At 40.7% G+C, this 27,564-nt stretch overlaps 2 protein-coding genes across 4 annotated transcripts in view; one reads left to right on the top strand and one right to left on the bottom strand.

The window, feature by feature from the left end:
* efl1 (elongation factor like GTPase 1) overlaps positions 1–27,564 on the bottom strand; it is a 133,493-nt gene that overhangs the window by 49,442 nt on the left and 56,487 nt on the right. For all 3 annotated transcript variants that reach the window (XM_075467914.1, XM_075468084.1, XM_075467998.1), the window contains one exon: positions 21,011–21,142. In XM_075467914.1, the coding sequence (XP_075324029.1) occupies positions 21,011–21,142 (132 nt within the window). The remainder of the gene's footprint in view (positions 1–21,010; positions 21,143–27,564) is intronic.
* On the top strand, positions 22,576–24,845 carry LOC142382880 (E3 SUMO-protein ligase ZBED1-like). Its single transcript, XM_075469011.1, has 2 exons — positions 22,576–23,715; positions 23,873–24,845. The coding sequence occupies exons 1-2, from the start codon at positions 22,576–22,578 to the stop codon at positions 24,404–24,406; spliced, it is 1,674 nt and encodes a 557-aa protein (XP_075325126.1). The 3' UTR covers positions 24,407–24,845.

The following is a 27,564-nucleotide window of genomic DNA, read 5'->3' as shown; positions in this document are numbered from 1 at the left end:
AGAGCTCACCAGAGTTTTGGGAGTTTCCCAAAGTCTCAGGAGAGAGCGGAAAGACGAGAGGATGAGCGGTGCAGAAGACAACAGAAAGAAGGACCCAAAGAAAGACGAGAAAGAAAGACCCTAACAAAGAAACAGAATGAAATAGTCTGAAGATACACGTTTTCCGTGTTTTTGTTCGTCCATCGTCATCCATGTCCTTTTTACGTTGCACGTTCTAACCTTCGCTGTTGCACGCCATCACAGTTCTTCCTACCAAGAAAGCCAACTCAAGCAACCTTTTATTAATCTTCTGTGAACTTAAGTTCACTTCATCAGAGAAGCAACGGACCAACTCTGACACTCGGAGGATTTGATCGTTCCACAGTGAAGTCAACACCAGCGTTCCCGTCCAGACAGCTGCTGAGAAGTCCGCTAAAGTCAGCCACCACAACAAGGAAGGCCCAGAGAGCGGAACCGAGAGAAATCCCCTCGGACCCCGCGTGGCCACCACCTGCCGTGTTCCGAGCTGACTAAACAGAACTTCAGTACAGTAAGACCGACCCGTTTTTCACCTTAAAAGTGGGTTTGATGGATGTCTCGAGGCTTTCACAGAATGATAAATTAATCCAAAATGTCAGTGTTTAGCGTCAAATAGTCAGCCAACCTGAACTATTTGAATGAATCCAGTATCTCTCCATTCCCCATATTTTATTTTCCATTCACTAAGTGTTTTATATAATCACCCATATTCAATGCATCTCCTGTTTGTTTAAGGTTCATGTCTTTGGTCATATCATTTTAACAAACAGTTCATATATCTATATATATGTTATAATCACAGATTGTGTCGTATGCTTTCTTTACGTAATGTCTGTCCAACCAAACGAGAACTTTCACGAAAGTAGCGAGATATGAGACTGATTATTAATTTAACATACCAGGATCGTAAGATTTTAACAGTTGTCCTCCCTGGACTGTAACTTAAAACAAGTTAAAACAACAGCGAGGTGGTGCCCTACATTCGAGGTTTAAGGTTTATTGAGACTGGAAGAACATCTTATAAATCCTTATATTTAATACATATATAAATGCCCAATAACGCTACATTTTTGGTGCCGCCGTGCGAGGCGTTTTACGGTAGACTGACTTACGTGAAAGAAAGCATAAACATGATATCGGCTGGTTTATTATCTGTGCGTGAGCAATGCAAGCAGTGGCTGTGTCTGTCTTTATAAAACTTAGAATGACTTAAAAGCACTTTATCAGAGTAATCGTGGACGCATGATAATTCTCCAAATCCGTGGGTGCGCAATATTAATTGCACACCGCAGAACAGGAACGCCAGCCCCCACTGTCGCTGTTTCCTCCCAGAATAAATATTGCATGCACAGCGCAAGAGCGCCAAATTTAAAGGCCTGGCCGTAGTTGCGAGTTTCCAACACGGTTGATTTGATTTTTATGAGTATCACAAATTCAGCCGCGAGTCCCCGGTGAATTTAGTCAACTCAGGACCTCCTCAAACACAGGAGTTTTGATCAGCTGTAATCTTGCAGCCGGACCTACAAATAAGCATTAACGTGCTATATTGAAACCCCATGAAGTGGGGGAGCGAGTTTAAACGTTGTTTAACGGAGTGTTGTGACGCTTAAAATAAAGTAATACAGATTACTTATTGAAAGTTAAAGCTGCTGAGCTTAACTGAATGAATCAGAGCCGTCGCTCCTGATAAAATAAATAAAATACACACGGTCACAAAACGTGATCGCATGAATGACTTAAACAGTCAATTGTTTTTGTAATTATTAAATAAACGACCGGAACGCCGTGTCTGTTGAACCCAGTTGAAAGAAAAAACTGAGGGTGTGTTTGTTTTTAAAATGCTTACAAGCCCTAACTAAAATAATATACGGCAGTAGTGGACAGACCAATTTTGCTGCAGAAAAATTGAGTTGGTGACTCTATTTGTTGTTATTATCAAAGTTGGTGACTTTTAGAAGAATTCTGAACTGAGACCGCCGTGTCTCAAGCATTGTGAGTTTTGCAAAGCTGTGTTTAAAAGTTTGTGAGCAAACTGCAACATCGCTTGTGCACTGTCTGTGAGAGAAGTTGAACCTCTCATTCCCCAGGGGAAATGAGGCGAATTCACTGAATTCTTGAATGACTATTGGTGGGCGGTGCTAGAAATCGTCACCATCGTCAACTCCTTACTCCCTTCTCTCAAACCCGCCCACTTGAAGCTTTTGACATGTGAGCCGCTTCGGAGGATCACATTAAATAAGATCACAAAGAAAGCTGATCATTTTGCTTGGTACTAACGAATACCAGCTTTATTTGAATATTCTTTAATGCATTTGAATTAGTTGTTTGACATAAACAATACCAACTTTGTAATTTGGAAACATTAATTGAAGCTAATTTATCTAAAATTTGTCTCTTTCACCAAATCAGATTACCTTAACAGGAACTGATTATAAGACACTAAGGCTTAAAGAAAACAACAGCCAAGAGCTTGTATGTTCCCTTTTGTGTTAGCATTAATGTTTTCCCTCTTTTTACCATAACGGTTAATGATAAGCTTCTAAATTAAATGCATTTCTTCCATTTTTGAGTAAAATAACAGTCGTGTTTATTTTAACATCCTTCCTTATTTGTTTCTCAAGTAAACAAATTCAAAAGGAAGAAATTAATTTCAGGTGAACAATCCTTATTCCCAACTACCTTCACATTAACCCAATCATTTTTCCTTGTTCCAAACTCAAACTTATTTTCAGAAAGAACCCTTTCTGAGTCAAGTGAAAAACTAAGATGATGGACTTAACAAAAAAGTTAATACTGGGTTATGCTTTAAAGAAAAGATGCATTAAAACACCTGAAACAGAGCAAATCAGTTTAAAGCCATCGGCTGAGACAAAAGCTAAAAAGCCCAAAGAAGAATCTCTGACCAAAATGTTAAGTAGTCTAGCTGTAGTGTTCGTTAAACATGCACACCAAGTGATGGAACAAGCCGCTGACAAACTTAAAACTCGGTCACAGAAAACGCCACAGTTACAGGAGGAAACCAAATTCCTCCAACACCAACTTAAAGCCACTGAGAGGGCATCCAGCCAAGCTAATGCCCAAGTAACAGAGTTAACAACACAGGTTGAGAACTCAAACCAACAAATTATTCAACTCAATGAAAACAACAAAAAGCTTGAACAGCTACTTCAAAACTGCCGACAAGAGTTGATTTCAACCCAATTCCAACTGGAGAAAGTGGACCAAGCACAAAAACAGTCCCAGCAATCTCTCCATGTGGTCCTGCAGAAAGTGCAGGATTTAACAGTCAAAGTGCCAACTGATGACAAGCATCTCAATGCTGAGCAGGAACAAATGCAGCTGTTGAAAGAACAGCTAAGCAAAGCTAAGGATGAGCAAAACGCTGCTCATCCACAGCAGGAACACCTATCAGAGAAACCAGAAGGTGTTAAGATAGACCTACGTCAGTCTTTGGAGACTGGATGTGAACAGGAAACACATGGCTTCCCCCAGGAAGACAGAGGGGACCCTTTTCCTGAAGTGAAAACAGCCTAAAAGAGCCCAATTGTTTTACTCCCGTCTTCAACGACAACAAATTCTTTCAGATCTGAAAAGATCGTTTATGATCCAGGCAAACCGGATCAATCATTTCCTACTCTAGGACCCCACATTCCACAAGCTCCCTCTGACGAAGAGCTTGACAAAATTGCTCGCAATGTGCCCAGATTCGAGCCGACTCTCGGGACGCCACGACACCCGAGCATATTTGGACGACATTGATTTCTACCTGCGAAGGTTTCCAAACGCATCAGGTAACAACAAATTCTACTTGATTAAGGTTACATCTAGCCGCGAAGTCAGTAGATTCATTGAACGCCAACCCGATTACATCCGGAACGACTATACACTCCTCTGCCAAACACTCGAATGCGAGTTTTCAGACGAGCTGACCCCATCTGGCTTAACCGCTGCCATGATGGTTAAACAGGGACGGAATGAGCTGCCTCAGCAGTATTATTACCGCCTCCTCAAAGCTTATTTTGGTTTCAGCAACAAGGTGGGAATGGAGGAAGACATGAGTTTCAAAACTCTTTTCCTTCAAAACCTCCATCCGACTACCAGCTATCACTTAGGAGTTATAGCCAACCCTCACACTGCTACCATTCAGCAGCTACGTGAATGGGCCAGTCTAGGTTTCCAAAAACATAGACAAGCTAAACAGCCAGAACCCATCACCACACAGACCCAGATCCCTGGTTCTTGGTCCCCGGAGTTAGAAGTGGGACAAAGTGGCAGACCTCCAGCAGAGGTCCCCCACTGGCCACAATCTCAACGGCCTAAGAAAGGCTCCAAACACAACTACTCCAAATCCTCATGGCCCAGCCATGAACCAACGCACTGCCACACTGAAAACCACAGTGTCCGTTCAAACTCGCAAAAAGACATGTCTTTTCAAAATCGACATGACCAGCAGTCTGCTCGAAACCGCAACTGCAATTATAGACTTCGGTCTCGCTATAAACAATCACACAATGCATGGTCACAACCATCACCAGATCAGAAAACAACTGAGATGAGCAGAGTCATCGACAAGGACCACATCAAATCTCAGCAATGGTCTAGTGAAATAAGTACCATCAGTCAAGATGATATTGATAGCCTGAAAAGTCTACTGCTAAAAGAAAAGAAAAAACTTCAGAACCCTGCAATGGCCAACCGTGCTAACAGAGACTTAGAAATGCTAGCCTGTTCCTGGAGGTAGGACCATACACTCCAACAAACATTCTAGTAACCCCGAATACCAAACCTTTAACCATAGCTAACTCTTAAAGGAAGCAAAGAAGCTTACCTTCAAAATATCACTTACCTAATCTCGATAAAACTACTCCGTAGTATCATGATGCCTCAAGATTGAATCCAGGACACCTCAGTGTTCAAAACTTCAATGTTCAAGTCTATCATCACCTGGTGACACACTCAACTTACCTTATTTCACCCATGCGACATCCACAAATGGGGGAAACTGGTCTATAACTGAATTAAAAGCAAAACTAGCAGTGAAATACTGACAACAGCTTTCACCATGGATCCTTTTAGTTAGAATATCACTCGTTACTGCTGTACAGTGAAGCCCTGCCCAGGACCACCGCCGCGACAAATATGTTTAACATTACTGTCTGTAAAAAGTCCTGCGAATATGCTCACACTCAGGTAGTAAACGTGCTCATTTCCTAACTATTAAGAAATACCACATCCTAGATCATGACTCTAACAATGAGTAAAATTCTCCCCTAACATTGATTTTTTTTTCCAAAAAGAAATCTGCATGCTTTTACTAGGATTTTCCATTTGAAATTATATAGGCTTAGAAACCTTTACTTATGAACATTATCCTTAGCTATTAGACATTTGCTACGTAGGTTAAGTAGCTTAACCAAATTGCGTTTATAACCATTGTAGTTTTATAGCCATTGTTGTGTCAGAATTGTATTAGGCTGTCTCGAGACACCCACCATAACCCTCTTGAGAGTCCTAGCAACCACCAGGCTCGGACACACTGGACTTCTTCACCTGCGAATCGGATCAGCCACAAGTTCAGATCCGATTCGAATGGGAGAATGTAGCAGTCACAGTGCCGTGTGGATTAAGAGTTCTTCAACCTCTGACGATACCAACATTCCTATCGGGGGATGTTTACGTATGTGGATAAAAACCAGATCTTCAATTCTTTTCCACCAAGGAAAGAGAGACAGAAACTGCCAAATTTACAACAACCTTCGGCCCTTTGAAAGCTTTTTTTGGGAGTTGAACTAGCAACGGACACTCGCCATAAATTGGAATAAGCTCAAATTAAAAAAGAACCCTTCTTTTGGAAAAGTGTCTTATCTGGACCATAAATCGAAGTTGACACTTTAACCCCCTTCTTTCACCAGAGAAGAGACCAGATGGCTAAGAACGAACTGAAAATACCTTACTAAGACTCACTTTTAGTCGAATCTTAAAACTGTATTAAATGTGTTTGATAACTTTATACAAGTTCTTTCAGGTTTCCAGCTTGATCACAAGACGCATATAGAGACAATTTGTACGATTCTGGCCTAAATATTGACGAAGAAATAAACTTGTTGGGAAATGCCCAACTCGTCGATGGAACAACATTGCCCCCTAGTGGTCTTTAGTGTTGAATAGTTGAACACACAGACCCAGTAAACCAGACAGTTATATGCAACAATTTAACTTTTAACGATGTCCCGTCGGTATCTATTTGTTATTGTTTGGTATCTCCATTGTTAACAGAAAATTAACATTGTGTGGTTCGCTATTCATATGTCATGACTTTACAGATATTCATCTGAATTTTGAGACTCATAATCATCTGTATCATGTTGTGTTATTTGATGCCTTTATTTCACAAGTCTATGTTATATCTTTAATCTGGATATCTTAACAAGTTGTGGTGTTTTCAGAATCACCGAGACAAATGTTCTATGAGACGGAGTAATGAAGAAATAAGAGTTTCTTTGTTATATTCAGAAGTCCATTTGACGCTGAACAGAGCACCTCAAAGAGAAACCCAGGCACACGTTCACCACAGTTCAGGCATATCATTGGCTGAAAGAGTAGTGTAAGCCTACGTCATGCCCCGCCTCCGAGAGTCAAACCACGGACCCCGTGAATCCGAACTCAGTTCAGAACGCAGACCAGAGTTGAGAGCAGATTGGATTTGATTTTCAGTTGTTCAGGTTTTCAGAGAGTTGGAGATGACTTGAGAAGAGAAGAAGAGCTCACCAGAGTTTTGGGAGTTTCCCAAAGTCTCAGGAGAGAGCGGAAAGACGAGAGGATGAGCGGTGCAGAAGACAACAGAAAGAAGGACCCAAAGAAAGACGAGAAAGAAAGACCCTAACAAAGAAACAGAATGAAATAGTCTGAAGATACACGTTTTCCGTGTTTTTGTTCGTCCATCGTCATCCATGTACTTTTTACGTTGCACGTTCTAACCTTCGCTGTTGCACGCCATCACAGTTCTTCCTACCAAGAAAGCCAACTCAAGCAACCTTTTATTGATCTTCTGTGAACTTAAGTTCACTTCATCAGAGAAGCAACGGACCAACTCTGACACTCGGAGGATTTGATCGTTCCACAGTGAAGTCAACACCAGCGTTCCCGTCCAGACAGCTGCTGAGAAGTCCGCTAAAGTCAGCCACCACAACAAGGAAGGCCCAGAGAGCAGAACCGAGAGAAATCCCCTCGGACCCCGCGTGGCCACCACCTGCCGTGTTCCGAGCTGACTAAACAGAACTTCAGTACAGTAAGACCGACCCGTTTTTCACCTTAAAAGTGGGTTTGATGGATGTCTCGAGGCTTTCACAGAATGATAAATTAATCCAAAATGTCAGCGTTTAGCGTCAAATAGTCAGCCAACCTGAACTATTTGAATGAATCCAGTATCTCTCCATTCCCCATATTTTATTTTCCATTCACTAAGTGTTTTATATAATCACCCATATTCAATGCATCTCCTGTTTGTTTAAGGTTCATGTCTTTGGTCATATCATTTTAATAAATAGTTCATATATCAACTTCCGGTTATGGCGGCGTGCTAGGTAGTCACAACTTTTTGAGCTCTGCTGCTAGCTTGTAATAAATCCTACAAAACTAACCAGAACTTGATTTTCACTTAAGCAACGCTAATATCAAAGTACTTGGACACAAAAATGCCACCTAAGGGAAACAAAAAAGACAAACAAAAACCACGACAAGAAGACAAACACTCCGAGGGAGAAGAAATAAGCGACGCCATGCCACTCGTGGAGGAGGACATTGAGGAAGAAATTGCCGGCGAAACACCCAATTCAGGCGAGAAAACTAACGAAGATATCATGAAAGCCATAGTTTCATTGAAAAGTGGTCTTTACAAGAAAATCGACGTTGTGCAACTAACAATTAGCGACGTGAAAAAACAGGTGCAGGAATGCACGGGGCGAATTGCACAGGCTGAGCAAAGGATCTCAGATGCGGAAGATAACGTTAATGAGCTATCAACCAAAGTCAACACACTGGAAAACACCGTGAAAACTCTCACCGATAAAGTCGATGACTTGGAATGTAGAAGTAGGCGCAACAACGTGAGACTGGTGGGCTTACCGGAGAAAGCAGAGGGCCAGGATGCCGCAGCATTTCTGGAGGGGTGGTTGCCGGGAGCCCTGGGGCTGGAGCCGCGGGAGGCTCCGGTAATTGAACGGGCACATCGAATCGGCACCTTGCCCCCTAACTCAAGCACGGGACGTCCAAGGACTCTCATAATGAAATTCTTGAATTTCAGAGACAGGGAGCGAGTGTTGAAGGCAGCGCGAATCAAAGGGAAAATCCTTCATGGCAACGAGCAAGTTCGCTTTCACCCGGATCTTTCTGCTGGAGTGCATAAAATGCAGCGCAGCTATGATGAGGTGCGGAGGAAGCTGCGCGACAAGGGGATCAACAAACACAGGATCATCTTCCCAGCGCGGCTCCTGGTGACACATGATGACAGATCTCACCTTTTCCAAAACCCGGCTGAAGCGGACAATTTTCTCCGGTCTCTGAGGGATTAAAATGGACCTGAGGATGGTATCTCTGTTTATTTAACTTTTTATGGCCGGTATTTTTGTTTATCCCTATTGTGAAAGTCTGGATTAAAAACGGACTGTAAGAAAAGACTAAAAAAGAAAAGACCAGCAACGGCTAAGTATTTAGTAACTTGAGAAATGTACCCATCCTCAACTGATGAATAACAGGTATGAGACAGCTTGACTCTTGGTGCTCACGTTTTGTCAGTGTAATACAACTGTGTGTTGAGGTTGGAAAAGTTGCATTGTTTAATAATAAGAACTAAAGTTTAAATGGTTAGTGTAGTATTGTTTCAAGCAGTTAGAGTAAAAAAGAAAAGTGAGAGAGAGGTAGGTGGTCCTAGGTTCGGACCAAGCTTTCATAAGCGGTTGTTAAAAAGAGTGGGGTGGGTGGGTGGCTGGGTATCCATAGCAACATGGTACCTCAGAGTTTTTTTTTTGTTCTGTTTGTTTTTTTGTTGTTGTTTTTTCTCTTCTTTTTTTTCTCTCATTGTTATGCTTACTTTGGGGATATTTTCTCCAGGGCACCATTAATATGACCCAAATAATCTATGACAAATAATCTATTTAAGCTAAAATTCACTTCATGGAACTGTAGAGGTTTGAATAAAATTGCAAAGATAAAGCAAGTGATGAGCAGGATAAAATTTTTACAATCAAAAATAATTTTCTTACAAGAAACTCATCTGCTAAGTGGGGATATCTCTAAGATAAGAAGAAGGTGGCAGGGTCAGGTGTTCTCTGCTCCTTATACTACTCATGCTAGAGGAGTCATGATACTTATTCATAAGTCAGTCCCCTTCCAAATCCATAATGTTGTAGGGGATCCTGCTGGCAGATATATCATAGTGCAAGGTACTTTGCTATCTGAAAATATAAACCTGATAAATGTTTATGGGCCAAACGAAGATGACCCCAAATTCTACAACAATCTATTCCTGACAATTTCAAATCTTTCAGGACACTATGTAGTAGCTGGGGATTTCAACTGCACACTAGAGCCATCAAGGGATAGATCATCAGGCTTTGATAACACTCATACTAGATCGAGGAAGACAATACATCATTTTATGAAAGAGTTAAATTTATTGGATATATGGAGATATGGAAATCCAGATGCAGTGGAGTACTCCTGCTATTCTGGCACTTACAAGACTCATTCACGAATAGATTTTTTCCTAGTTTCAGCATTACTTGTTTCCAAAATTAGGGAGTGCCGGTATGGCAGCATAGTTCTATCTGACCATGCAGCAGTATCCTTGATATATGAAGATGTCAAGCTTGTAAGAGACCCTCCAAAATGGCGCTTCCAACCAGAGTGGCTTATGGATCCTGCATTTGTAGATTTCTTAGATAAACAAATTGACCTGTATTTTGAATGTAACACCTCTGAAACTTCGGCTAGTATAAGGTGGGAGGCATTTAAGGCCTTCATTAGGGGTCAAATTATCTGTTTTACTAGCTCAAAAAAAAAGAGAGCACAAATGGAAATGAGGACGCTAGAAGGGAAAATTAAAAAACTTGAAACCGATCTCTATCAAAATAAATGTAGCTCACCAGAGAAGCATGCAGAACTTCTTGCTCTCAGATCTCAGTATAATGAACTATCAGCTAACAAAACAGCTGCCAACCTGCTGAAACTCAAACAATCATACTATGAACAAGGGGAAAAATCTGGGAAAATATTAGCGTGGCGCATTAAACAACAACAAACAGAAAGGTCAATTAATTATATAGAAGCTTCAAATGGGAAAACTGTTGTGAATCCTGAAGAAATTAGTGAGACATTCAGGGCCTTCTATGAGAGACTATATAGTTCTGAATGCTCTTCTGACCTGGACGGGCAGATAAAGTTTTTGAATGACCTCAATATCCCAAAACTTCCTGAAGAGGAGAGTAGGACATTAGATGAAGAAATAACAAAACAGGAGATAGCAGATGCAATGGGCTCTATGCAGGCCGGAAAAGCAGCAGGCCTAGATGGCATTCCCATAGATCTATACAAAACATTTAAACTCAAATTACTGACACCCTTATTGGAGCTGTTTCAGGAATCCTTCAGGAATGGTCTCCTTCCCACATCCATGAGGGTTGCCTTAATTACACTGCTTCCAAAACCGGGAAAACCAAATACAAAATGCGAAAATATGCGACCAATTAGCCTCCTAAATTCAGACACAAAAATATTATGCAAGGTTCTTGCAAGAAGATTAGAAGGCCAGCTCCCTCGGCTGGTGGGAGGGGATCAAAATGGATTTATCCAAGGTAGACAAGGGTTTCACAATGTCAGACGAGTACTGAATATTCTACACAAACAAAGAGCAGCGAAAGACACAGCCTTGCTTTCACTTGATGCAGAGAAGGCTTTCGACCGTGTCGAGTGGCCCTATCTGTTCGAAGTGCTTGCCCGCTTTGGCTTTGGAGTTAGATTTTGTAAATGGGTCAGATTGCTTTGTACAGAACTCACTGCAGAAGTCTTAACCAATAATGTGGTCTCTAAACCATTTAATATCTCTAGAAGTTGCCCACAAGGAAGCCCCCTATCTCCATTACTGTTTATTCTTGCAATAGAACCACTTGCCATAGCAATTAGGACACAAACAGATATTTATGGAATTTTGGAGGGTCAGATGGAACATAAGATTGCGCTTTTTGCCGACGACGTAATTTTGTTCCTTAAAAAATTGAATAGTTCCATTCCAGCACTTATAGATCTTATTGAAACCTTTGGAAAAATATCTGGATACAAAATTAATAATTCAAAGTCCTCTATAATGTTACTTAATGACTCGGATAGGATCAGTGGCAAGGTCTGTGTCTCTCCTTTTAACTCTACAGATCATTTTACATATTTGGGTATAAAAATTTTTCCAGATGTGAACAAAATCTCTCAAATAAATTATGACTCACTGCAGGAAACTACAACCTCGTCTCTAGAACGCTGGACATCATTACCAATTTCAATGATTGGCAGGATAAATATCCTAAAAATGAACATTCTTCCTAAATTTATTTATTTATTCCAAAATATCCCCTTACCCCCTCCCTCTTCCATGTTTACTAGAATTAGAAAATTGTTTACCAACTTTATTTGGCAAAATAAACGTCCAAGATTACGTTTATCTTTAATATATCTTCCATACGATCGAGGAGGCCTTCAGTGCCCAAACATCCAGTGGTACTACTGGGCAGCTCAACTGCGGTCCATCATGTTTTACTTCTCTTCTGAAAACACCCCTGCCTGGATAGACTTGGAATCTTCCTCGGTGAGGCCTAGCTTACCACTTAACTTGTTTTTGTACTCAGCGGATCGGAAAAGTCTGAGGAAAAATACAGACAACCCTATCGTATTAAATATGATTGACATTTGGTTTGATACTTGTAAATATTTGAACATCAACCCGTCTTGGTCACGTTTTAGTCCTATTTGGGGTAATACCAATTTCAAACCAGGGAGTAACGATTCAGGATTCAGAACGTGGGCTGAAAAGGGATTAAGGAAAGTGCAAGATATGTACAGAAAAGATGGTGTATTTATGTCCTTTTCAGAAATATCAACCAAATATAACATCCCAAAAACGCATTTCTTTAAATACCTTCAAATTAGAAATTTTATATCGTCTTCTCAAAAACATTCACTGGACATACCTATCACTTCCTCATTAGAGGCAGCAATTATAGGACATTGTTATGATAAAGGTTTAATCTCATCCCTGTACGATTTATTTATATCTGAGTCTGATGAATCTTCAAAACATAAGTTGAGACTGTGGATGGAAGATATAGGCGATGAAATATCACTACAAGACTGGAAAGGGGCATGTTTGAAGGCTCAGAAACAAACAATTAACAGCAATCTGAAACTTATTCAGTATAAGTGGCTGATGCGTACATACATAACCCCAGTCAAATTACACAAGTTTAATAATAACATCCCTGATACATGTATTAAGTGCAATGAAACAAAAGGAACGTTATACCACTGCATATGGGAATGTGTGATAGTGAAATCTTTTTGGCAAGATATTATTAATATGATCGATCAAATATTAGCTAAGAAGTTACCACTGGACCCAAAGCTTTTCCTTCTGGGCATATATCCAACTATACCACACTTACAAAGTAAAGAATCTAGACTTGTAGATATGTGTATATTACAAGCTAAACGTATCATTTCCTTTCATTGGAAAAAGGTTGATGGACCAAGAATTGGACGATGGATTAAAGAGATGGCATCAAACATGACAATGGAAAAGATAACATACATTATTAGACGGAAACAACATGTTTTTGATGATACCTGGAGACCTTTTATAAATTTTCTGAGACATGATGCTAATGTTGGTAACTTGCTCCAGCAAGAAGAGACTTTGAGGGAGTAAAATGCCTGTGTGATACAATATAATGCTCTGAGAAACGCCCCTAATACTCATTGTATACAGCAACGCTGTAACTGTTTTCAATACAAATATTTAAAAAGTATGTATTATTATATACTTATTCATCTATCTCTATTTTTATGTCTTATTTTTATTTCATATATTTATTTACTTAGTGCTTTTTTACTTTATCTTCATATTATTTTTATAATTGTAACATGTTTTTCTTATACTTATTTGGTGGGGGGGAAGAGGGGAGGGAGGGAGAATAGGGAGGAAAAGTTTGCTTTGTTGCATGTATTAATGCCTTGTTTGACTTGTATGTAATTCGCAAACAAAAACTAATAAACACATGCATAAAAAAAAAAATAGTTCATATATCTATATATATGTTATAATCACAGATTGTGTCGTATGCTTTCTTTACGTAATGTCTGTCCAACCAAACGAGAACTTTCACGAAAGTAGCGAGATATGAGACTGATTATTAATTGATTATTAATTTAACATACCAGGATCGTAAGATTTTAACAGTTGTCCTCCCTGGACTGTAACTTAAAACAAGTTAAAATAACAGCGAGGTGGTGCCCTACATTCGAGGTTTAAGGTTTATTGAGACTGTGAGAACATCTTATAAATCCTTATATTTAATACATATATAAATGCCCAATAACGCTACACTGGGTGACGGTCAGGAAGAGGCATAGCTCTAAAGTCAAGCCCGTTGTTCACCATCGACCTGTCCACGCTTCTAACAGATTTTCCCCACTCAGCGACACACCCGCTGAGGACAAAACCCTTGTAATTGGCAGCTCCATAGTCAGAAACATGGCATTAGAGACACCAGCGGCCATAGTCAAATGCATTCCAGGGGCCAGAGCGGGCGACATAGATCCCTATTTAAAACTGCTGGCTAAGGATAAACGTAAATACAGTAAAATAGTTATTCACGTCGGCGTTAATGACACCCGGTTACGCCAATCGGAGGTCACTAAAATTAATGTTGCATCGGTGTGTAATTTTGCCAAAACAATGTCGGACTCCGTAGTTTTCTCTGGACCCCTGCCAAATCTGACCAGTGATGACATGTATAGCCGCATGTCGTCCTACAATCGCTGGTTGTCTAGATGGTGTCCAGCAAACAACGTGGGCTACATAGATAATTGGCAATCTTTCTGGAGAAAACCTGGTCTGATGAGGAGAGACGTCATCCATCCCACTTTGGAAGGAGCAGCTCTCATTTCTAGAAATATGGAATAATTTATTTGCCACCCTAAAACATGACAACCCAGGGCTCAGACCAGGATGCAGAGTTGTAGTCTTACACACTTCTCTGCAGCTTCCCACCTGCTGCTACCCACCCAATCAATTAACACAAAAGGAGCAAATCCTCTCGTGCAAAAAAAAATTAAAACAAAAACTTTAACTGAACAAAAACATCAAACTATTAAATGTGGTTTGCTGAATATCAGATCTCTCCTTTCGAAGTCTCTGTTAGTGAATGAGTTGATTTGTGATCATCATATTGATATATTTTGTCTTACAGAAACCTGGCTGCAGCAGGAGGACCATGTTAGCATTAATGAAGCAATTCCCTCTAACCGTTTAAATGTTCACGTTCCTCGAACCACAGGCAGAGGAGGAGGAGTGGCAGCTATTTTCAGATCAGGGTTACTAATCAGTCCCAGACCCAAGATTAGTTTGAGCTCTTTTGAATCTCTGATTCTCAGTTTTTCCCACGCAAAGTGGAAATCACAGAAACCTCTTGTGTTTGTTGTTGTGTATCGTCCACCTGGCACTTATTCTGAGTTTCTGTCTAAATTCTCAGAGTTTTTATCCCAGTTAGTGCCGAGTACAGATAAAGTCATTGTAGTGGGTGACTTTAATATTCATGTAGATGTTGAAAATGATAGCCTGAATATGAACTTTAATTCTATATTAGACTCTATTGGATTTTCTCAGAGTGTCCACAGACCGACTCACTGCCTTAATCACACCCTTGATCTTGTGCTGACTTATGGCATTGAGAGTGAACAGTTAACAGTGTTCCCTCATAACCCTGTCTTATCTGACCATTTTTTGATAACCTTTGAGTTTACATTACTTGACTATACAGTTTCTGAGAAGAAATTTACATATAGAAGGTGTCTATCAGAGGATGCTGTAACCAGATTAAAAAAATTAATTCCATCATCCTTTTCTTCACTGCCATGTGCAGATATGACAGAGGACGACTACCTAAACTTTACTCCAGCAACACTTGACTCTCTCGTTGACAGCACTATAGTTTCAATGCGTACAGCACTGGACAATGTTGCCCCTCTGAAAAGGAAGGTAATCAGTCAGAAGAGGTTGGCTCCTTGGTATAATTCACAGCTGCGTGCTTTAAAGCAGACTGCAAGAAAGCTGGAGAGACAGTGGCGTTCCTCCAATTTAGAAGAGTCTCAATTAGTCTGGAAAGATAGTTTAATAACGTATAAGAAAGCCCTTCGTAAAGCTAGAACTGCTTATTATTCATCATTGATAGAAGAGAATAAGAACAATCCCAGGTTTCTTTTCAGCACTGTAGCCAGTCTAAGAGTCCGAGCTCTGCTGAACCAGGTATTCCTTTAACTCTCAGCAGTGACGATTTCATGAGCTTCTTTATCAATAAAATTGTTTATATTAGAGAGAAGACTGATTCAATTCAATTCAATTCAATTCAATTCAAAAATACTTTATTTATCCCAGAGGGAAATCAAATGTTGATGTAGCTCAATTAAGTCAAGGAGTTATTATAGATGCTGATGGCTGTGGGCAGGAAAGATTTCCTGTAGCGGTCCGTTTTGCATCCAAACTGAAGAAGCCTTTGACTGAAGAGACTCTGTTTTCCGATAACAGTCTCATGGAGAGGATGTTCAGGGTTGTCCATAATTCTCTTGATTTTATGCAAAATCCTTCTTTGCATTATTGTCTCCAGAGGTTCCACAGTCGTCCCCAGAACAGAACCAGCCTTCTTTATCAGGTTGTTGAGTCTTTTTAGGTCCCTGGTTCTGATGCTGCTGCCCCAACAGATGACGCAAGAGGAAATGACGCTCTCAACAACAGACTTGTAGAAGATCTGCAACATCTTGTTGCAAACCTTGAAGGACCTTAGCTTCCTCAAGAAGTACAGTCTGCTCAGTCCTTTCTTGTAGATTGCTTCACTGTTGTGTCTCCAGTCCAGTCTGTTGTCCACATGAACACCAAGGTATTTATATTCCTCAACCACCTCCACTTCTTCTCCCATGATGGAAACAGGGTTTGATCTGACCCTGTTTCTCCTGAAATCTACAATCATCTCCTTTGTTTTGTTAACATTCAAGATGAGATGATTGTTCCCACACCATGCCACAAAGCGGTCCACCAGCTCTCTGTACTCAGCTTCTTGTCCATCTCTGATACACCCGACAACTGCAGAGTCATCTGAATATTTCTGTAGATGACAGGAGTCTGACTTGTACTGGAAGTCTGAAGTGTACAGAGTGAAAAGGAATGGTGAGAGTACAGTCCCCTGTGGTGCTCCTGTGCTGCTGATCACCTGGTTAGACACACAATTCTTCAGTCTGACAAACTGTGGTCTGTTTGTCAGGTAGTCATTAATCCAGGTGATTGTTGAGGCCTCCACCTGAGTCTTCTGGAGTTTCAGACGAAGCAGATCAGGCTGGATTGTGTTAAATGCACTGGAGAAATCAAAGAACATGATCCTCACAGTGCTGCCTGCTTTGTCCAGATGACAGTGGGTTTGTTGAAGCAGGTGTATGATAGCGTCTTCAACTCCAACTCCATGGCGATAAGCAAACTGCAGGGGGTCCTGATATATGCTGGTTTGCTTACACATGTGGGTCAACAGGAGTCTCTCCAGGACCTTCATGATGTGGGATGTCAGGGCAACAGGTCTGTAGTCATTGATGTCTGAAGGGTGAGTTTTCTTTGGTACCGGAACAAGACAGGATGTCTTCCACAACAGTGGTACCTTCTCTTGGGTCAAGCTAAGGTTGAAAAGGTGTTGCAGAATCCCACAGAGCTGCTCTGCACAGGCCTTCAGGACTCGGGGGCTGACACCATCTGGACCTGCAGCCTTGTTCCGGTTCAGTCTCTCCAACTGCCTCTTCACCTGACTTCTAGAAACAGAAAAGTGGGAGGGGGAGGCAAAGGAGACAGCAGCATCTCCTGATTGGGTTGAAGACAAACTAGTGGATGCAGAAGAATCCATGACTGAGGTGGAGGTGGAGATGTTACAGGAAAGCTGTGGGTCAGAGGAGGGTGGGATGTCTCTTTGGCTGGGAACAGGAGGGGAGGATGGTGAGCTTGTTCCTGAACTGAACCTGTTGAAGAATGTGTTCAGCTCATTTGCTCTGTCCTGACTTCCATCCATCCGATCCTCCCTCTGCTTGAGGCCTGTGATCTTCTTCATTCCTGACCACACATCTCTGATATTGTTCCTCTGCAGTTTACTCTCAAGCTTCTTTCTATACACCTCCTTGCTCTCTCTGATCTTGACTTTGAGCTGCTTCTGTATACTCCTCAGTAACTCCCTGTCTCGCTCCCTAAAGGCTCTTTTTTTCTTGTTCAATAGTTCCTTTAGCTCACTGGTGATCCAGGGTTTGTTATTAGGGAAGCATCTCACTGTTCTGGTGGGGATGGTGTTGTCCACACAGAAGTTTATATAGTCAGTCACACACTCGGTCATGGCATTAATGTCCTCTCCATGTGGATTACAAAGAGAAATCCAATCGGTTGCATCAAAACAACCCTGTAAGGCTTCTTCAGCTTCATGTGACCACTTTCTAACAGTCCTTTTAGTGACATGTAGTATCTGGACAAGGGGTTTATATGCATGGAGTCCTTCTCACTATTATCAGTGATGTATCATCAAGTACAGCAGCTTTAGAGGTATCTTTAGAACCTGATTTGTATTTAGACGGCTTCTGCCCAGTTGATCTCTCTGAACTAACAACAGCAATAGTCTCTTCTAAACCATCAACTTGTGTTTTAGACCCAATCCCAACCAGACTGTTCAAGGAGGTTTTCCCATTAATTGACACTTCCATATTGGATTTGATCAATCTGTCTTTGTTGACAGGATATGCACCTCAGACTTTTAAGGTTGCTGTTATTAAAAGTTTACTTAAAAAACCTACTCTTGATTCAGAGGTGTTGGCTCATTATAGACCTATATGCAATCTCCCTTTTATGTCTAAAGTTCTTGAAAAAATAGTTGCAGCTCAGCTTTGTGATCATTTACACAGAAATAATCTGTTTGAAGAGTTTCAGTCAGGACTCAGAGTGCATTATAGCACAGAAACAGCACTGGTCAAAGTTACCAATGATCTCCTCTTAGCCTCTGATAGCGGACTTGTGTCTGTGCTTGTCCTGTTGGATCTCAGTGCTGCATTTGATACGCTATATCACAGTATCTTATTAAAGATAATTGAACATGTTATTGGGATTAAAGGAACTGCATTAGGCTGGTTTAAGTCATATTTATCTGATAGATTTCAGTTTGTTCTTGTAAATGAAGAATCTTCCTCACACACCAGAGTAAGTCATGGAGTTCCTCAGGGTTCTGTGCTTGGACCGATTCTTTTCACTTTATACATGCTTCCATTAGGTAACATTATTAGACAGCATGGCATAAATTTTCATTGCTATGCTGATGATACCCAATTGTACTTATCTATAAAGCCAGATGAACCTAATAGGTTGGTCAGACTACAAGCATGTCTTAAAGACATAAAGACCTGGATGACTCAGAACTGTCTGCTTCTAAATTCAGACAAAACTGAAGTCGTTATCTTTGGACCAGAGCGTTTCAGGGAGAAATTGTCTAGCTATATAGTTACTCTAGATGGTATTTCCTTGGCTTGTAGTTCTACAGTGAGGAACCTTGGAGTTATTTTTGACCAGAATGTATCATTTGACTCGCATATAAAACAGGTTTCTAGGACTGCCTTCTTTCATCTTCGTAATATTGTTAAAATCAGGAACGTCTTGTCTCAGAGTGATGCAGAAAAACTAGTCCATGCATTTGTTACTTCAAGATTGGACTACTGTAATTCTTTATTTATGGGCTGTCCCAAATATTCTCTGAAAAGCCTTCAGTTGATCCAAAATGCTGCAGCCAGAGTTCTGATGAGAACTAACAGGAGAGATCATATTTCTCCAGTTTTAGCTTCTCTTCATTGGCTCCCTGTTAAATTCAGAATAGAATTTAAGATTCTTCTCCTTACATATAAAGCTCTTAATGACCGAGCTCCATCATATCTTAAAGATCTCATAAGATATTTTCCTAACAGAGCACTTCGTTCCCAAACTGCAGGTTTACTTAATGTTCCTAGAGTTTCTAAAAGTAGAATGGGAAGCAGAGCCTTCAGTTATCAGGCCCCTCTCTTGTGGAATAAGCTGCCAGTAAATGTCTGGGAAGCAGACACCCTTTCCACTTTTAAGACCAGGCTTAAAACGTTCCTTTTTTATGAAGCTTATAGTTTGGGATGGCTCAGGTGATCCTGAAACATCCCACAGTTAAGCTGCTATAGGCCTAGACTGCTGGGGGGCCTCATCTGTCACACCTTTCCTCACTTTACTCTCTTTATGTATATGTGACATTATTGTGGTCATTAACTCGTGTTTCCCTGTTCCAACAGTTCCAAAAGGCTATCTAATGAGACTGAAGCAGTACATTCAAAGTTAAATGATCCATTCATCCATCCATCATCTTCCACTTCTCCGGGGATCGGGTCGCGGTTAAATGATATTTAACCTTATAACCTAAGTGCATAACTAATTTTAAAGGGGTGTTTTTATTTGGTAATACAAATGTATTCTAATCAATCAACTTATAAATAAACATATTTATTTTAAATTGCTATAATCCTGTAATATAATTAGTTAGTATCGTTACACAACACTGACTGAAACTATGGTGAAAGGCATTTTGTTGCTGATACATATTCAATATCGTGACCAGCAAATATATTAGTTAGTGTTTTTGCCGAAAACTGCTTCACTGATCCTTTACTCATTCATGAAAAATAGACACATGGTTTAAGGCGCGGCTAAACAGGTACTGCTAGATAAACTGAGACAAAACCAAAACTGACGCCTATCTTGGAGCTTTTCATAACTGCTCCTAAATCTCTAAATATTGGTAGAAACTGATGTATATAGACTGATATTTTTTTTTAAATATATTTTTTGGGGCTTTTTATGCCTTTAGTGGATAGACAGTTGGAGAGAGACAGGAAGCAGGGGGAAGAGAGATGGGGGAGACATGCAGCAAAGGCCCGTCCGGTGCGGGACTTGAACTGGGGCCAGCTGCAGCGAGGACTGTAGCATCTGTACATGGGGCGGCTGCTTAACCCACTACGCCACCGACCGCCCCATAGACTGATATTTTTAACCAAAAATGGTGGGCTATTCAGTAAAGGAGGACCTTGGACTTTATTTGCTCAGACCAAGACTCCTTTGCACAAGCACACTTATGCAGCCAAGGCAGCACTGAAGAAGACTGAGGGAAATACAAGTTACACATAGGGAGAGGCTTTGCGCTCTGGTAAGCATCTTTTTACATTACACAAGTAGATCATTTTAACAAACCCACTCAAAATGAGATACACTGGGAGGAAACACTTTGCCTCATTTTGAGAGGTTTAGTATCTTGCCAAAGTACCCTATATGCAATATATATGTATATGCAATTGAACCAACATCCTTCCAATTGAAAAACATCGACTATACCTCTGAATCTACAGCAGCCCATATCTTCAAATTCCACAAAGTGTTTGTGGCTGCATCAAAGTTTGAATATTGTTCATGGGAACTTCAGCACAAAGCTGAACAAAAGGTGTGTACACAAATGGATGTTCAACAAAAAGACATTCACCACATATTTTCTAAAAGAAACATGAAAAGTGAATGACTAAACAGAAATTTCAGTTTCAAAGAATAATTTAAGATCTAAACAGTCTCAATAGTTTTAGAACTGTGTGAGTGGCTGCCAAAACCTACTTGGATGTTTGGGTTCTATTGCAACCCGTACAATGGGTATGGCCTCAAAGTTGAGTGGGTTTAAGGGTGGGCAGGCAGGTGAAATTGACAGGGTAGCAGACTTCAAGACACACTCCTCCAGTCCTCCAATACCTATAAGACAAGAGAACGAAAATGGTTAACCATAAGCAACATTAGGGTTATGCCCTGTGTTAAGAAGAATGAGAACTATAAAAGCAAGTAAAAGTATAAAAGACTCCTCCTTTGTTTGATTAGATATTCAGACTACTGGATGCCTAGTTTATAAGCAAAACTACATACCATACATGTAAGACATTCAAAAAGCCATAACAAACTATATAAACAGACACACATTCATTTTTTGTCACAACATCAAAACAAGCAGATTTTTTTTCTGTAATGACAGTTGCCTGCCCGAAAATACAAGTCATTTTGCAAAAGAAGGCATGTGTGAACAGTGCAGCTTTACAGAATAGCACAATATGTCTGAAAACATGAACAATTTACATAAAGTAATTAGTTTCATAATGGTTTCAAATGTATATTATACTTTTACACAAAAATTTGTGAGTAACTTTGGGTACTATTAGTCCAATTTCCATGTTATAAGTTGTTTTTAAACAGATACTGTTTCAGTTTATCTTTGGGATGTAACGCATTTTGTTTTACGTTGTACATTTAACATTGGATATTTTACAATATGGCTTATATATCTATACATGTATATCAGATTGATAAGACTTATAAAAGAACAAAGAAGCCTGAGGAAACAGTGGAAGAAGGCTACACAAATTGAAATAAAGTGTGCATCTGCGCACTGCAGTGTGATCTCAAGAAGTGTCTGGCAACACTGCGAAGTGCAAAAAAGTACGGTCGGAGGCTAACGGCTAACATTTCGATGTCTGGGCAACAGATGGTTTCTTTTACAGTCACATGCCCAGGGTTACACCATCTGCAGTTCACATAGAGTGCAAGACCCCCACCTTTCTGTTTGCCACTTAGCTTAGGATCTCTGTCCGCTCTCACTGTAGTAAATCCAGGTAGCTCCACGTTGTTGTCTGGGATGTTGCTGGTTAGCCAGGTCTCCGTGAAGCAAAACAAGCTGCACTCTCTGTACAACTTCACGTTCTTCACCAGGGCAGCCAGCTCATCCGTCTTGTTGGCCAGTGAGTTTACATTCCCCATCACACACGAAGGAATAGCCGGTTTAAACCACCACCCTTTTTCCAGGCGCCTCGCTTTCACCAACGCACCAGCACGGCAACCACGGTAGCGTCTCACCAGCTCCTCCGGTATGGGTTGAACTTTGCAGGCATGACTCCCCGATAGGGATGCAAATGATTAATCGATTTCAGATTAATTGTCGATCAAGAGGTTGCTCGAACAAAATGTATTAATCACGATTAATCGCTAGAGGGCGCTACTGTCTGTAGTAACTTGAACAGAGCATGAGAACGACAGGTGAACACCTCGCGAGGGACCAGGGTTGAAGACAAAATGAAGCGGGCGAAAAGAAGTGCTGTGTGGGACCATTTCAACATTATTAATGCAGGCAAAGAAGTCAAATGTTCGCTGTTATCATTAGTTATCATTTGAACACCGTGCATGGAGCTGTCCTGCATGGCAGCCGTGCACCTGGTCAACCTACAATCAAAGCTACACTGGGAAGGCGAGCGTGTGATGAGAGAAGGGCGGAGGGCATTACAGAGAGCATATGCAGCATGATCGAGAGAGATTTGATGCCAATCAACACAGTTGACGGTGCAGGATTTCAGGATCTCATTGCGATCCTAGAGCCAGGCTACAATATCCCTTCGAGGCCATCAATAACCTCCCGCCTCGAGGCTCGCTACGAAAAAAGGAAGAGTGAGCTTAAAACAACGCTAGCTACTGCTACTGCTGTAGCTCTGACAACAGACTGTTGGACGGCTCTAACAACAGAAAGCTACATTACCGTGACGTGCCACTACAACGACGAGAACTGGCAGCTAAAATCGGCAGTCCTGACTACGACGAACATGTCAGAAAGACACACCGCTGACAATTTAGCTGACAACCTTAATGAGGTTGTGGAGACTTGGGGACTCTCCGGTCGCGTTACAGCGTGTGTTCACGACAACGCAAGAAACATTGTCAATGCAAACAACCCCACACGAGTCACTTGGAAATCGGTTGCATGTTTTGCACACACTCTAAATCTCGCAGTCAATGACGGCTTTGCTGCTGCTGGGGTAAGCAGAGCAATAGTGGCAGCGGGAAGGTTGGTGAAACATTTCCACCACAGCACAATCGCAACCAAAGCCCTGGGTGAAAAGCAACAGCAAATGTCGCTTCCACCGCATCGCCTCATTCAATCCTGTAAAACCAGGTGGAACTCAGTCTGCGACATGTTTGAGCGCCTAGTCGAACAGCGGTGGGCCGTGTCAGCCGTATTATCAGACCGTTCCGTGACCAAACTGGCAGATGCGAGGACTCTGGAGTTGAGAGACGACTACTGGCAGCTAATGGAAGATATGGCACCGATGTTGGGAACCCTGAAGTGTGCAACTACGGTGATGTCTGCCGAGTCGGAGGTGTCAATCTCAAACACTTACCCCATCACGTTCAGTCTAATCAACAACCACCTCGGCGCTGCAGACGGGGACAGCCACAAAGTCGCAGAGTTCAAGGAAAGAGTGCGAGATTCGCTGGGCGAGCGCATGAAGGTATGTATCCATTAATTATTAAAACGATCTATATTCAATAATAATAACAATAATAATGATACAAAAAATAATGACGCAAACAATAGGCCCTAATGTAATTGTCATTCAATTGTATCGTTTTTAATAATTGTATGCCTATTGTTTCTATTTTCAACAGATTAAGTCTGATGACCTCGACTCATCCACCCCTATGGTCGCAACTATGCTTGACCCTCGCCACAAACACCTGGAATTTCTACCTCCAGCTACCAGGATCTCAGCTCATTCCAAACTGCTTGAAATGGCTACAGCTGAACGCGACAGCGTCACAGCAACAGGTGCCGCCACCGCTGGAGACGGGAACACTATCCAGACAGCAGCGCCTCAGCGACATGGGGCTACATCTGCTATGAGTCTACTCCTGGGTGAAACCTATTCCAATGCCCACAAAGGTGGCGTGGAGAGCGAAGTGGAGATTTACTTAAAGGACCCTCCTGCACTTCTTGAGTCGAACCCCACATGCTGGTGGAAAGTGAATGAAGGGAGGTTTCCGACGCTGGCAAAACTAGCAAAACGGTATTTGTGTACGCCAGGCACATCAGTCCCATCTGAGCGTGTATTTTCAGCAGCTGGCCTCACTGTAAATAGACTGCGCACACGCCTTACCCCTGACCACGTTAACATGCTCATTTTCTTGAACAAAAATATATAGGTCCAGTTGTGATATGAGCTGTAATAGCCATTTGCCACATTTCAGACAGGAAAGGGTAACATGATTTGATCATTACTTTATTTGATTGATCTGGTTTGAGGCCCTGTGATGTTTTATGTTGTGTCCAGGGACCCTCTGAACGTTTCATTCTATTTTGCTGTAACCCTATACAAATTAAGGCAGAAAAATGTTGTGCATGTTTCAGTTGAGGATTTCCTAATTAATAGCCTAGATGCAGTTTCTTCATAATCTATAGGCTCAATAATATTCTGTTTGGCTCTCTATTTAATTTCTTCTATTGTTTTTTTGTTTTAAATGTCTAATGTTTCAAATGCACGAACTGAGCCAGTCCTTAATTTATTTGTTTTTTTAAAAACATTTTTTATTAAAGAATGTATTTTGTTATACCATAAACAAACATGTCTGCTTTCTTTTCCTAATGCATAATTACTTGAGGAATATGTAATATAATATAATACAATATAATTATCATAATATAATATATACTTTTTGAATTCAGTGTTTTAACTAGCTGATATTTTTAAAGGCCCTATTGAAACACTGAAATTCAGGTGAAAAACGCCGCTTATCAATTAATCGTAAGTCGATCGATAAGATCAGTCAACTAATGATTAATGAATTAATCGATAATTTGCATCCCTACTCCCCGACCGTAGTGCAAGCAGCTGATCCCTTGTGTAAACAAGGTGCTTACTTTCCTGTTTCGCTCGGTTCGAAAAGGTATCCATAGGATATAAAAATATCTACACTGCGCGTGTAGAAGCAGAAAAAGCAAACTTACTTACGTAGACAAACAAACTTAGAAACGCTAAAAAGACTCGAGACACACGGAGCTACTTGGAGGGCTGCCACTCGCCTTGGCGCCAGAGGCCAAAAATTTTTTTTTAAAAAAATGTTTACATTGAAAAGGTAAATCTTTGTTCCTCTCTGCTCCTTGCTCCCCAGATGCCGCAAATTTCAAAAGTTTTTGTCTGCAAAGCGGGGTTTGATGACCAGTAGTTTTCAGTGCATCAACAACAGATCTCAGAGTCTTTCAAATGACGTTGTTTTATCTTAATAAACAATATATTATTGTTTTATTTAATAAATTTTTTAAAACTTTTTTTTAATATTAATATTTTTTTCTATACGAGAGGTACCGGATCAGCCCAAATAAGTCCCGGAACACGTGCAGGCCAAAACCAAGAGGTGCCGGATCCTGTTCCGGCAGGATCCGGCACAAATTAAGCCCTGGTGGTATCCTAATACCAACAATCTTAAAAGAAATACCATCCCATAAAAAGCCAGGGATGCTGGTAACTGGTAACCTCAAAAAATCCAAACATGTAGAGCATTGAACATTATTCAAGATGCCATTAAAAGGATAGGATCAAATCAAATCAAATTAATTTGTATAGCACATTTCATGTACAGAAAAATGTAATGTGCTTTATATAAAATAAAAGCATTGCAGTAGGGAGTGGAAGAAGCATTAAAAATACATAAAATAATATAAAGAGAAACAAATAAAATAATTTAAATGAATTTAAGATAAATCCAGATGAAGTCCAGATAAATTAAACGATATCGTGCAGATTTCATGCATAGACACATGAGAAAAATAAATGTTTTTTAACCTGGATTTAAAAATGTCTACATTTGGTGAAAGTTTAATCTCCACTGGCAGTTTGTTCCACTTGTTTGCAGCATAACAGCTAAATGCTGCTTCTCCGTGTTTAGTCTGAACTCTGGACTGGACCAGCTGACCTGAGTCCTTGGATCTAAGAGCTCTGCTAGGTTTATATTCTGAACATATCACAGATGTATTTTGGGCCTAAACTGTTCAGACATTTGTAAACCATCAGCAGGCTTTTAAAATCTATTTTTTGACTGACTGGAAGCCAGTGTAAAGATTTTAAAACTGATGTGATGTGTTCAGATCTCTTAGTCCCGGTAAAAAACTCTAGCAGCAGCATTCTGGATGAGTTGCAGATGTTTAATGCTCTTTTTGGGAAGTCCAGTTAAAAGAGCATTACAGTAATCGAGTCTACTGGAGATGAATGCATGGATGAGTTTCTCCTGGTCTTTTTGGGAGAGGAAACCTTTAATTCTGTTGATGTTTCTGAGATGGTAAAAAGCTGCCTAGGTTACAAACTTTGTCAGTGATTGTAAGGTCCCGAGTCTCAAGATATTTACCAATGCTGACCCTCTTCTCTTTGCTACCAAACAGAATGATCTCAGTTTTGTCTTCATTTAATTGTAGAAAATTATCTCTCATCCAGGTGTTTATTTCCTCCAAACACTGACATAGTACGTCTGCTGGGCTGCAGTCGTCCGATGACAGAGACACATAAAATTGTATATCGTCTGCATAATTGTGATAATTGATGTTAAAGTTCTGCAATATCTGACCCAAAGGGAGCATATACAAGTTAAACAGAAGAGGTCCAAGAATTGACCCCTGGGGGACTCCACAAGTCATGGCCACTCGCTCAGATTCATAGCTGCCAATTGTAACAAAATAACTCCGGCCTTCTAAGTAGGACCTGAACCAGTTAAGGACCGCTCCAGAAAGTCCAACCCAGTTTTCCAGCCTGTGCAACATTATTCTGTGATCTACAGTATCAAACACAGCGCTGAGCTCCAACAGAACCAGGACTGAAACATTACCAGAATCAGTATTCAACCTGATGTTGTTTAACACTTTGACCAGAGCTGTTTCAGTGCTGTGATGACGTCTGAAGCCTAATTGAAAGTTATCAAGACTTCCACTCTCATTCAGAAAGTCGTTGAGCTGGTTAAATGTAACTTTCTCAATAATCTTGGATATAAAAGAGAGGTTAGAGACAGGTCTGTAGTTGTTCATCATAGAGGCGTCTTGAGTTCTCTTCTTTAGGAGTGGCTTAATGGCAGCTGTCTTTAGTGACTTGGGAAAAATGCCTGATGTCAGTGAGCTGTTAACTATTTGTAGGAGATCACTTTCTACTGAGGCAAAAACAGTTTTCAAAAAGTCTGATGGTATTATGTCCAGAGTGCAAGTTGTTGATTTCAGATGGCTAACTGTTTCCTCCAGGATTTTTAAAACAACAATATTAAATTGTGACATAACATCAGAGTTATTTCTAGGTTTTAGACAGAGATTATTTTTCTTGTTTGTC

The sequence above is a fragment of the Odontesthes bonariensis genome, chromosome 1 (assembly GCF_027942865.1).
Source record: "Odontesthes bonariensis isolate fOdoBon6 chromosome 1, fOdoBon6.hap1, whole genome shotgun sequence".
Taxonomy (NCBI): domain Eukaryota; kingdom Metazoa; phylum Chordata; class Actinopteri; order Atheriniformes; family Atherinopsidae; genus Odontesthes; species Odontesthes bonariensis.
The sequence above is the reverse complement of the archived record's forward strand: the minus strand, read 5'-3'. Positions and strand labels throughout refer to the sequence as shown.

Coding starts and splice junctions, on each gene's coding strand:
- LOC142382880 (XM_075469011.1), top strand. CDS start 22,576: ATGTTCGCTGTTATCATTAGTTATCATTTGAACACCGTGCATGGAGCT. Junction 23,716..23,872: donor CGCTGGGCGAGCGCATGAAG/GTATGTATCCAT, acceptor TATTTTCAACAG/ATTAAGTCTGATGACCTCGA.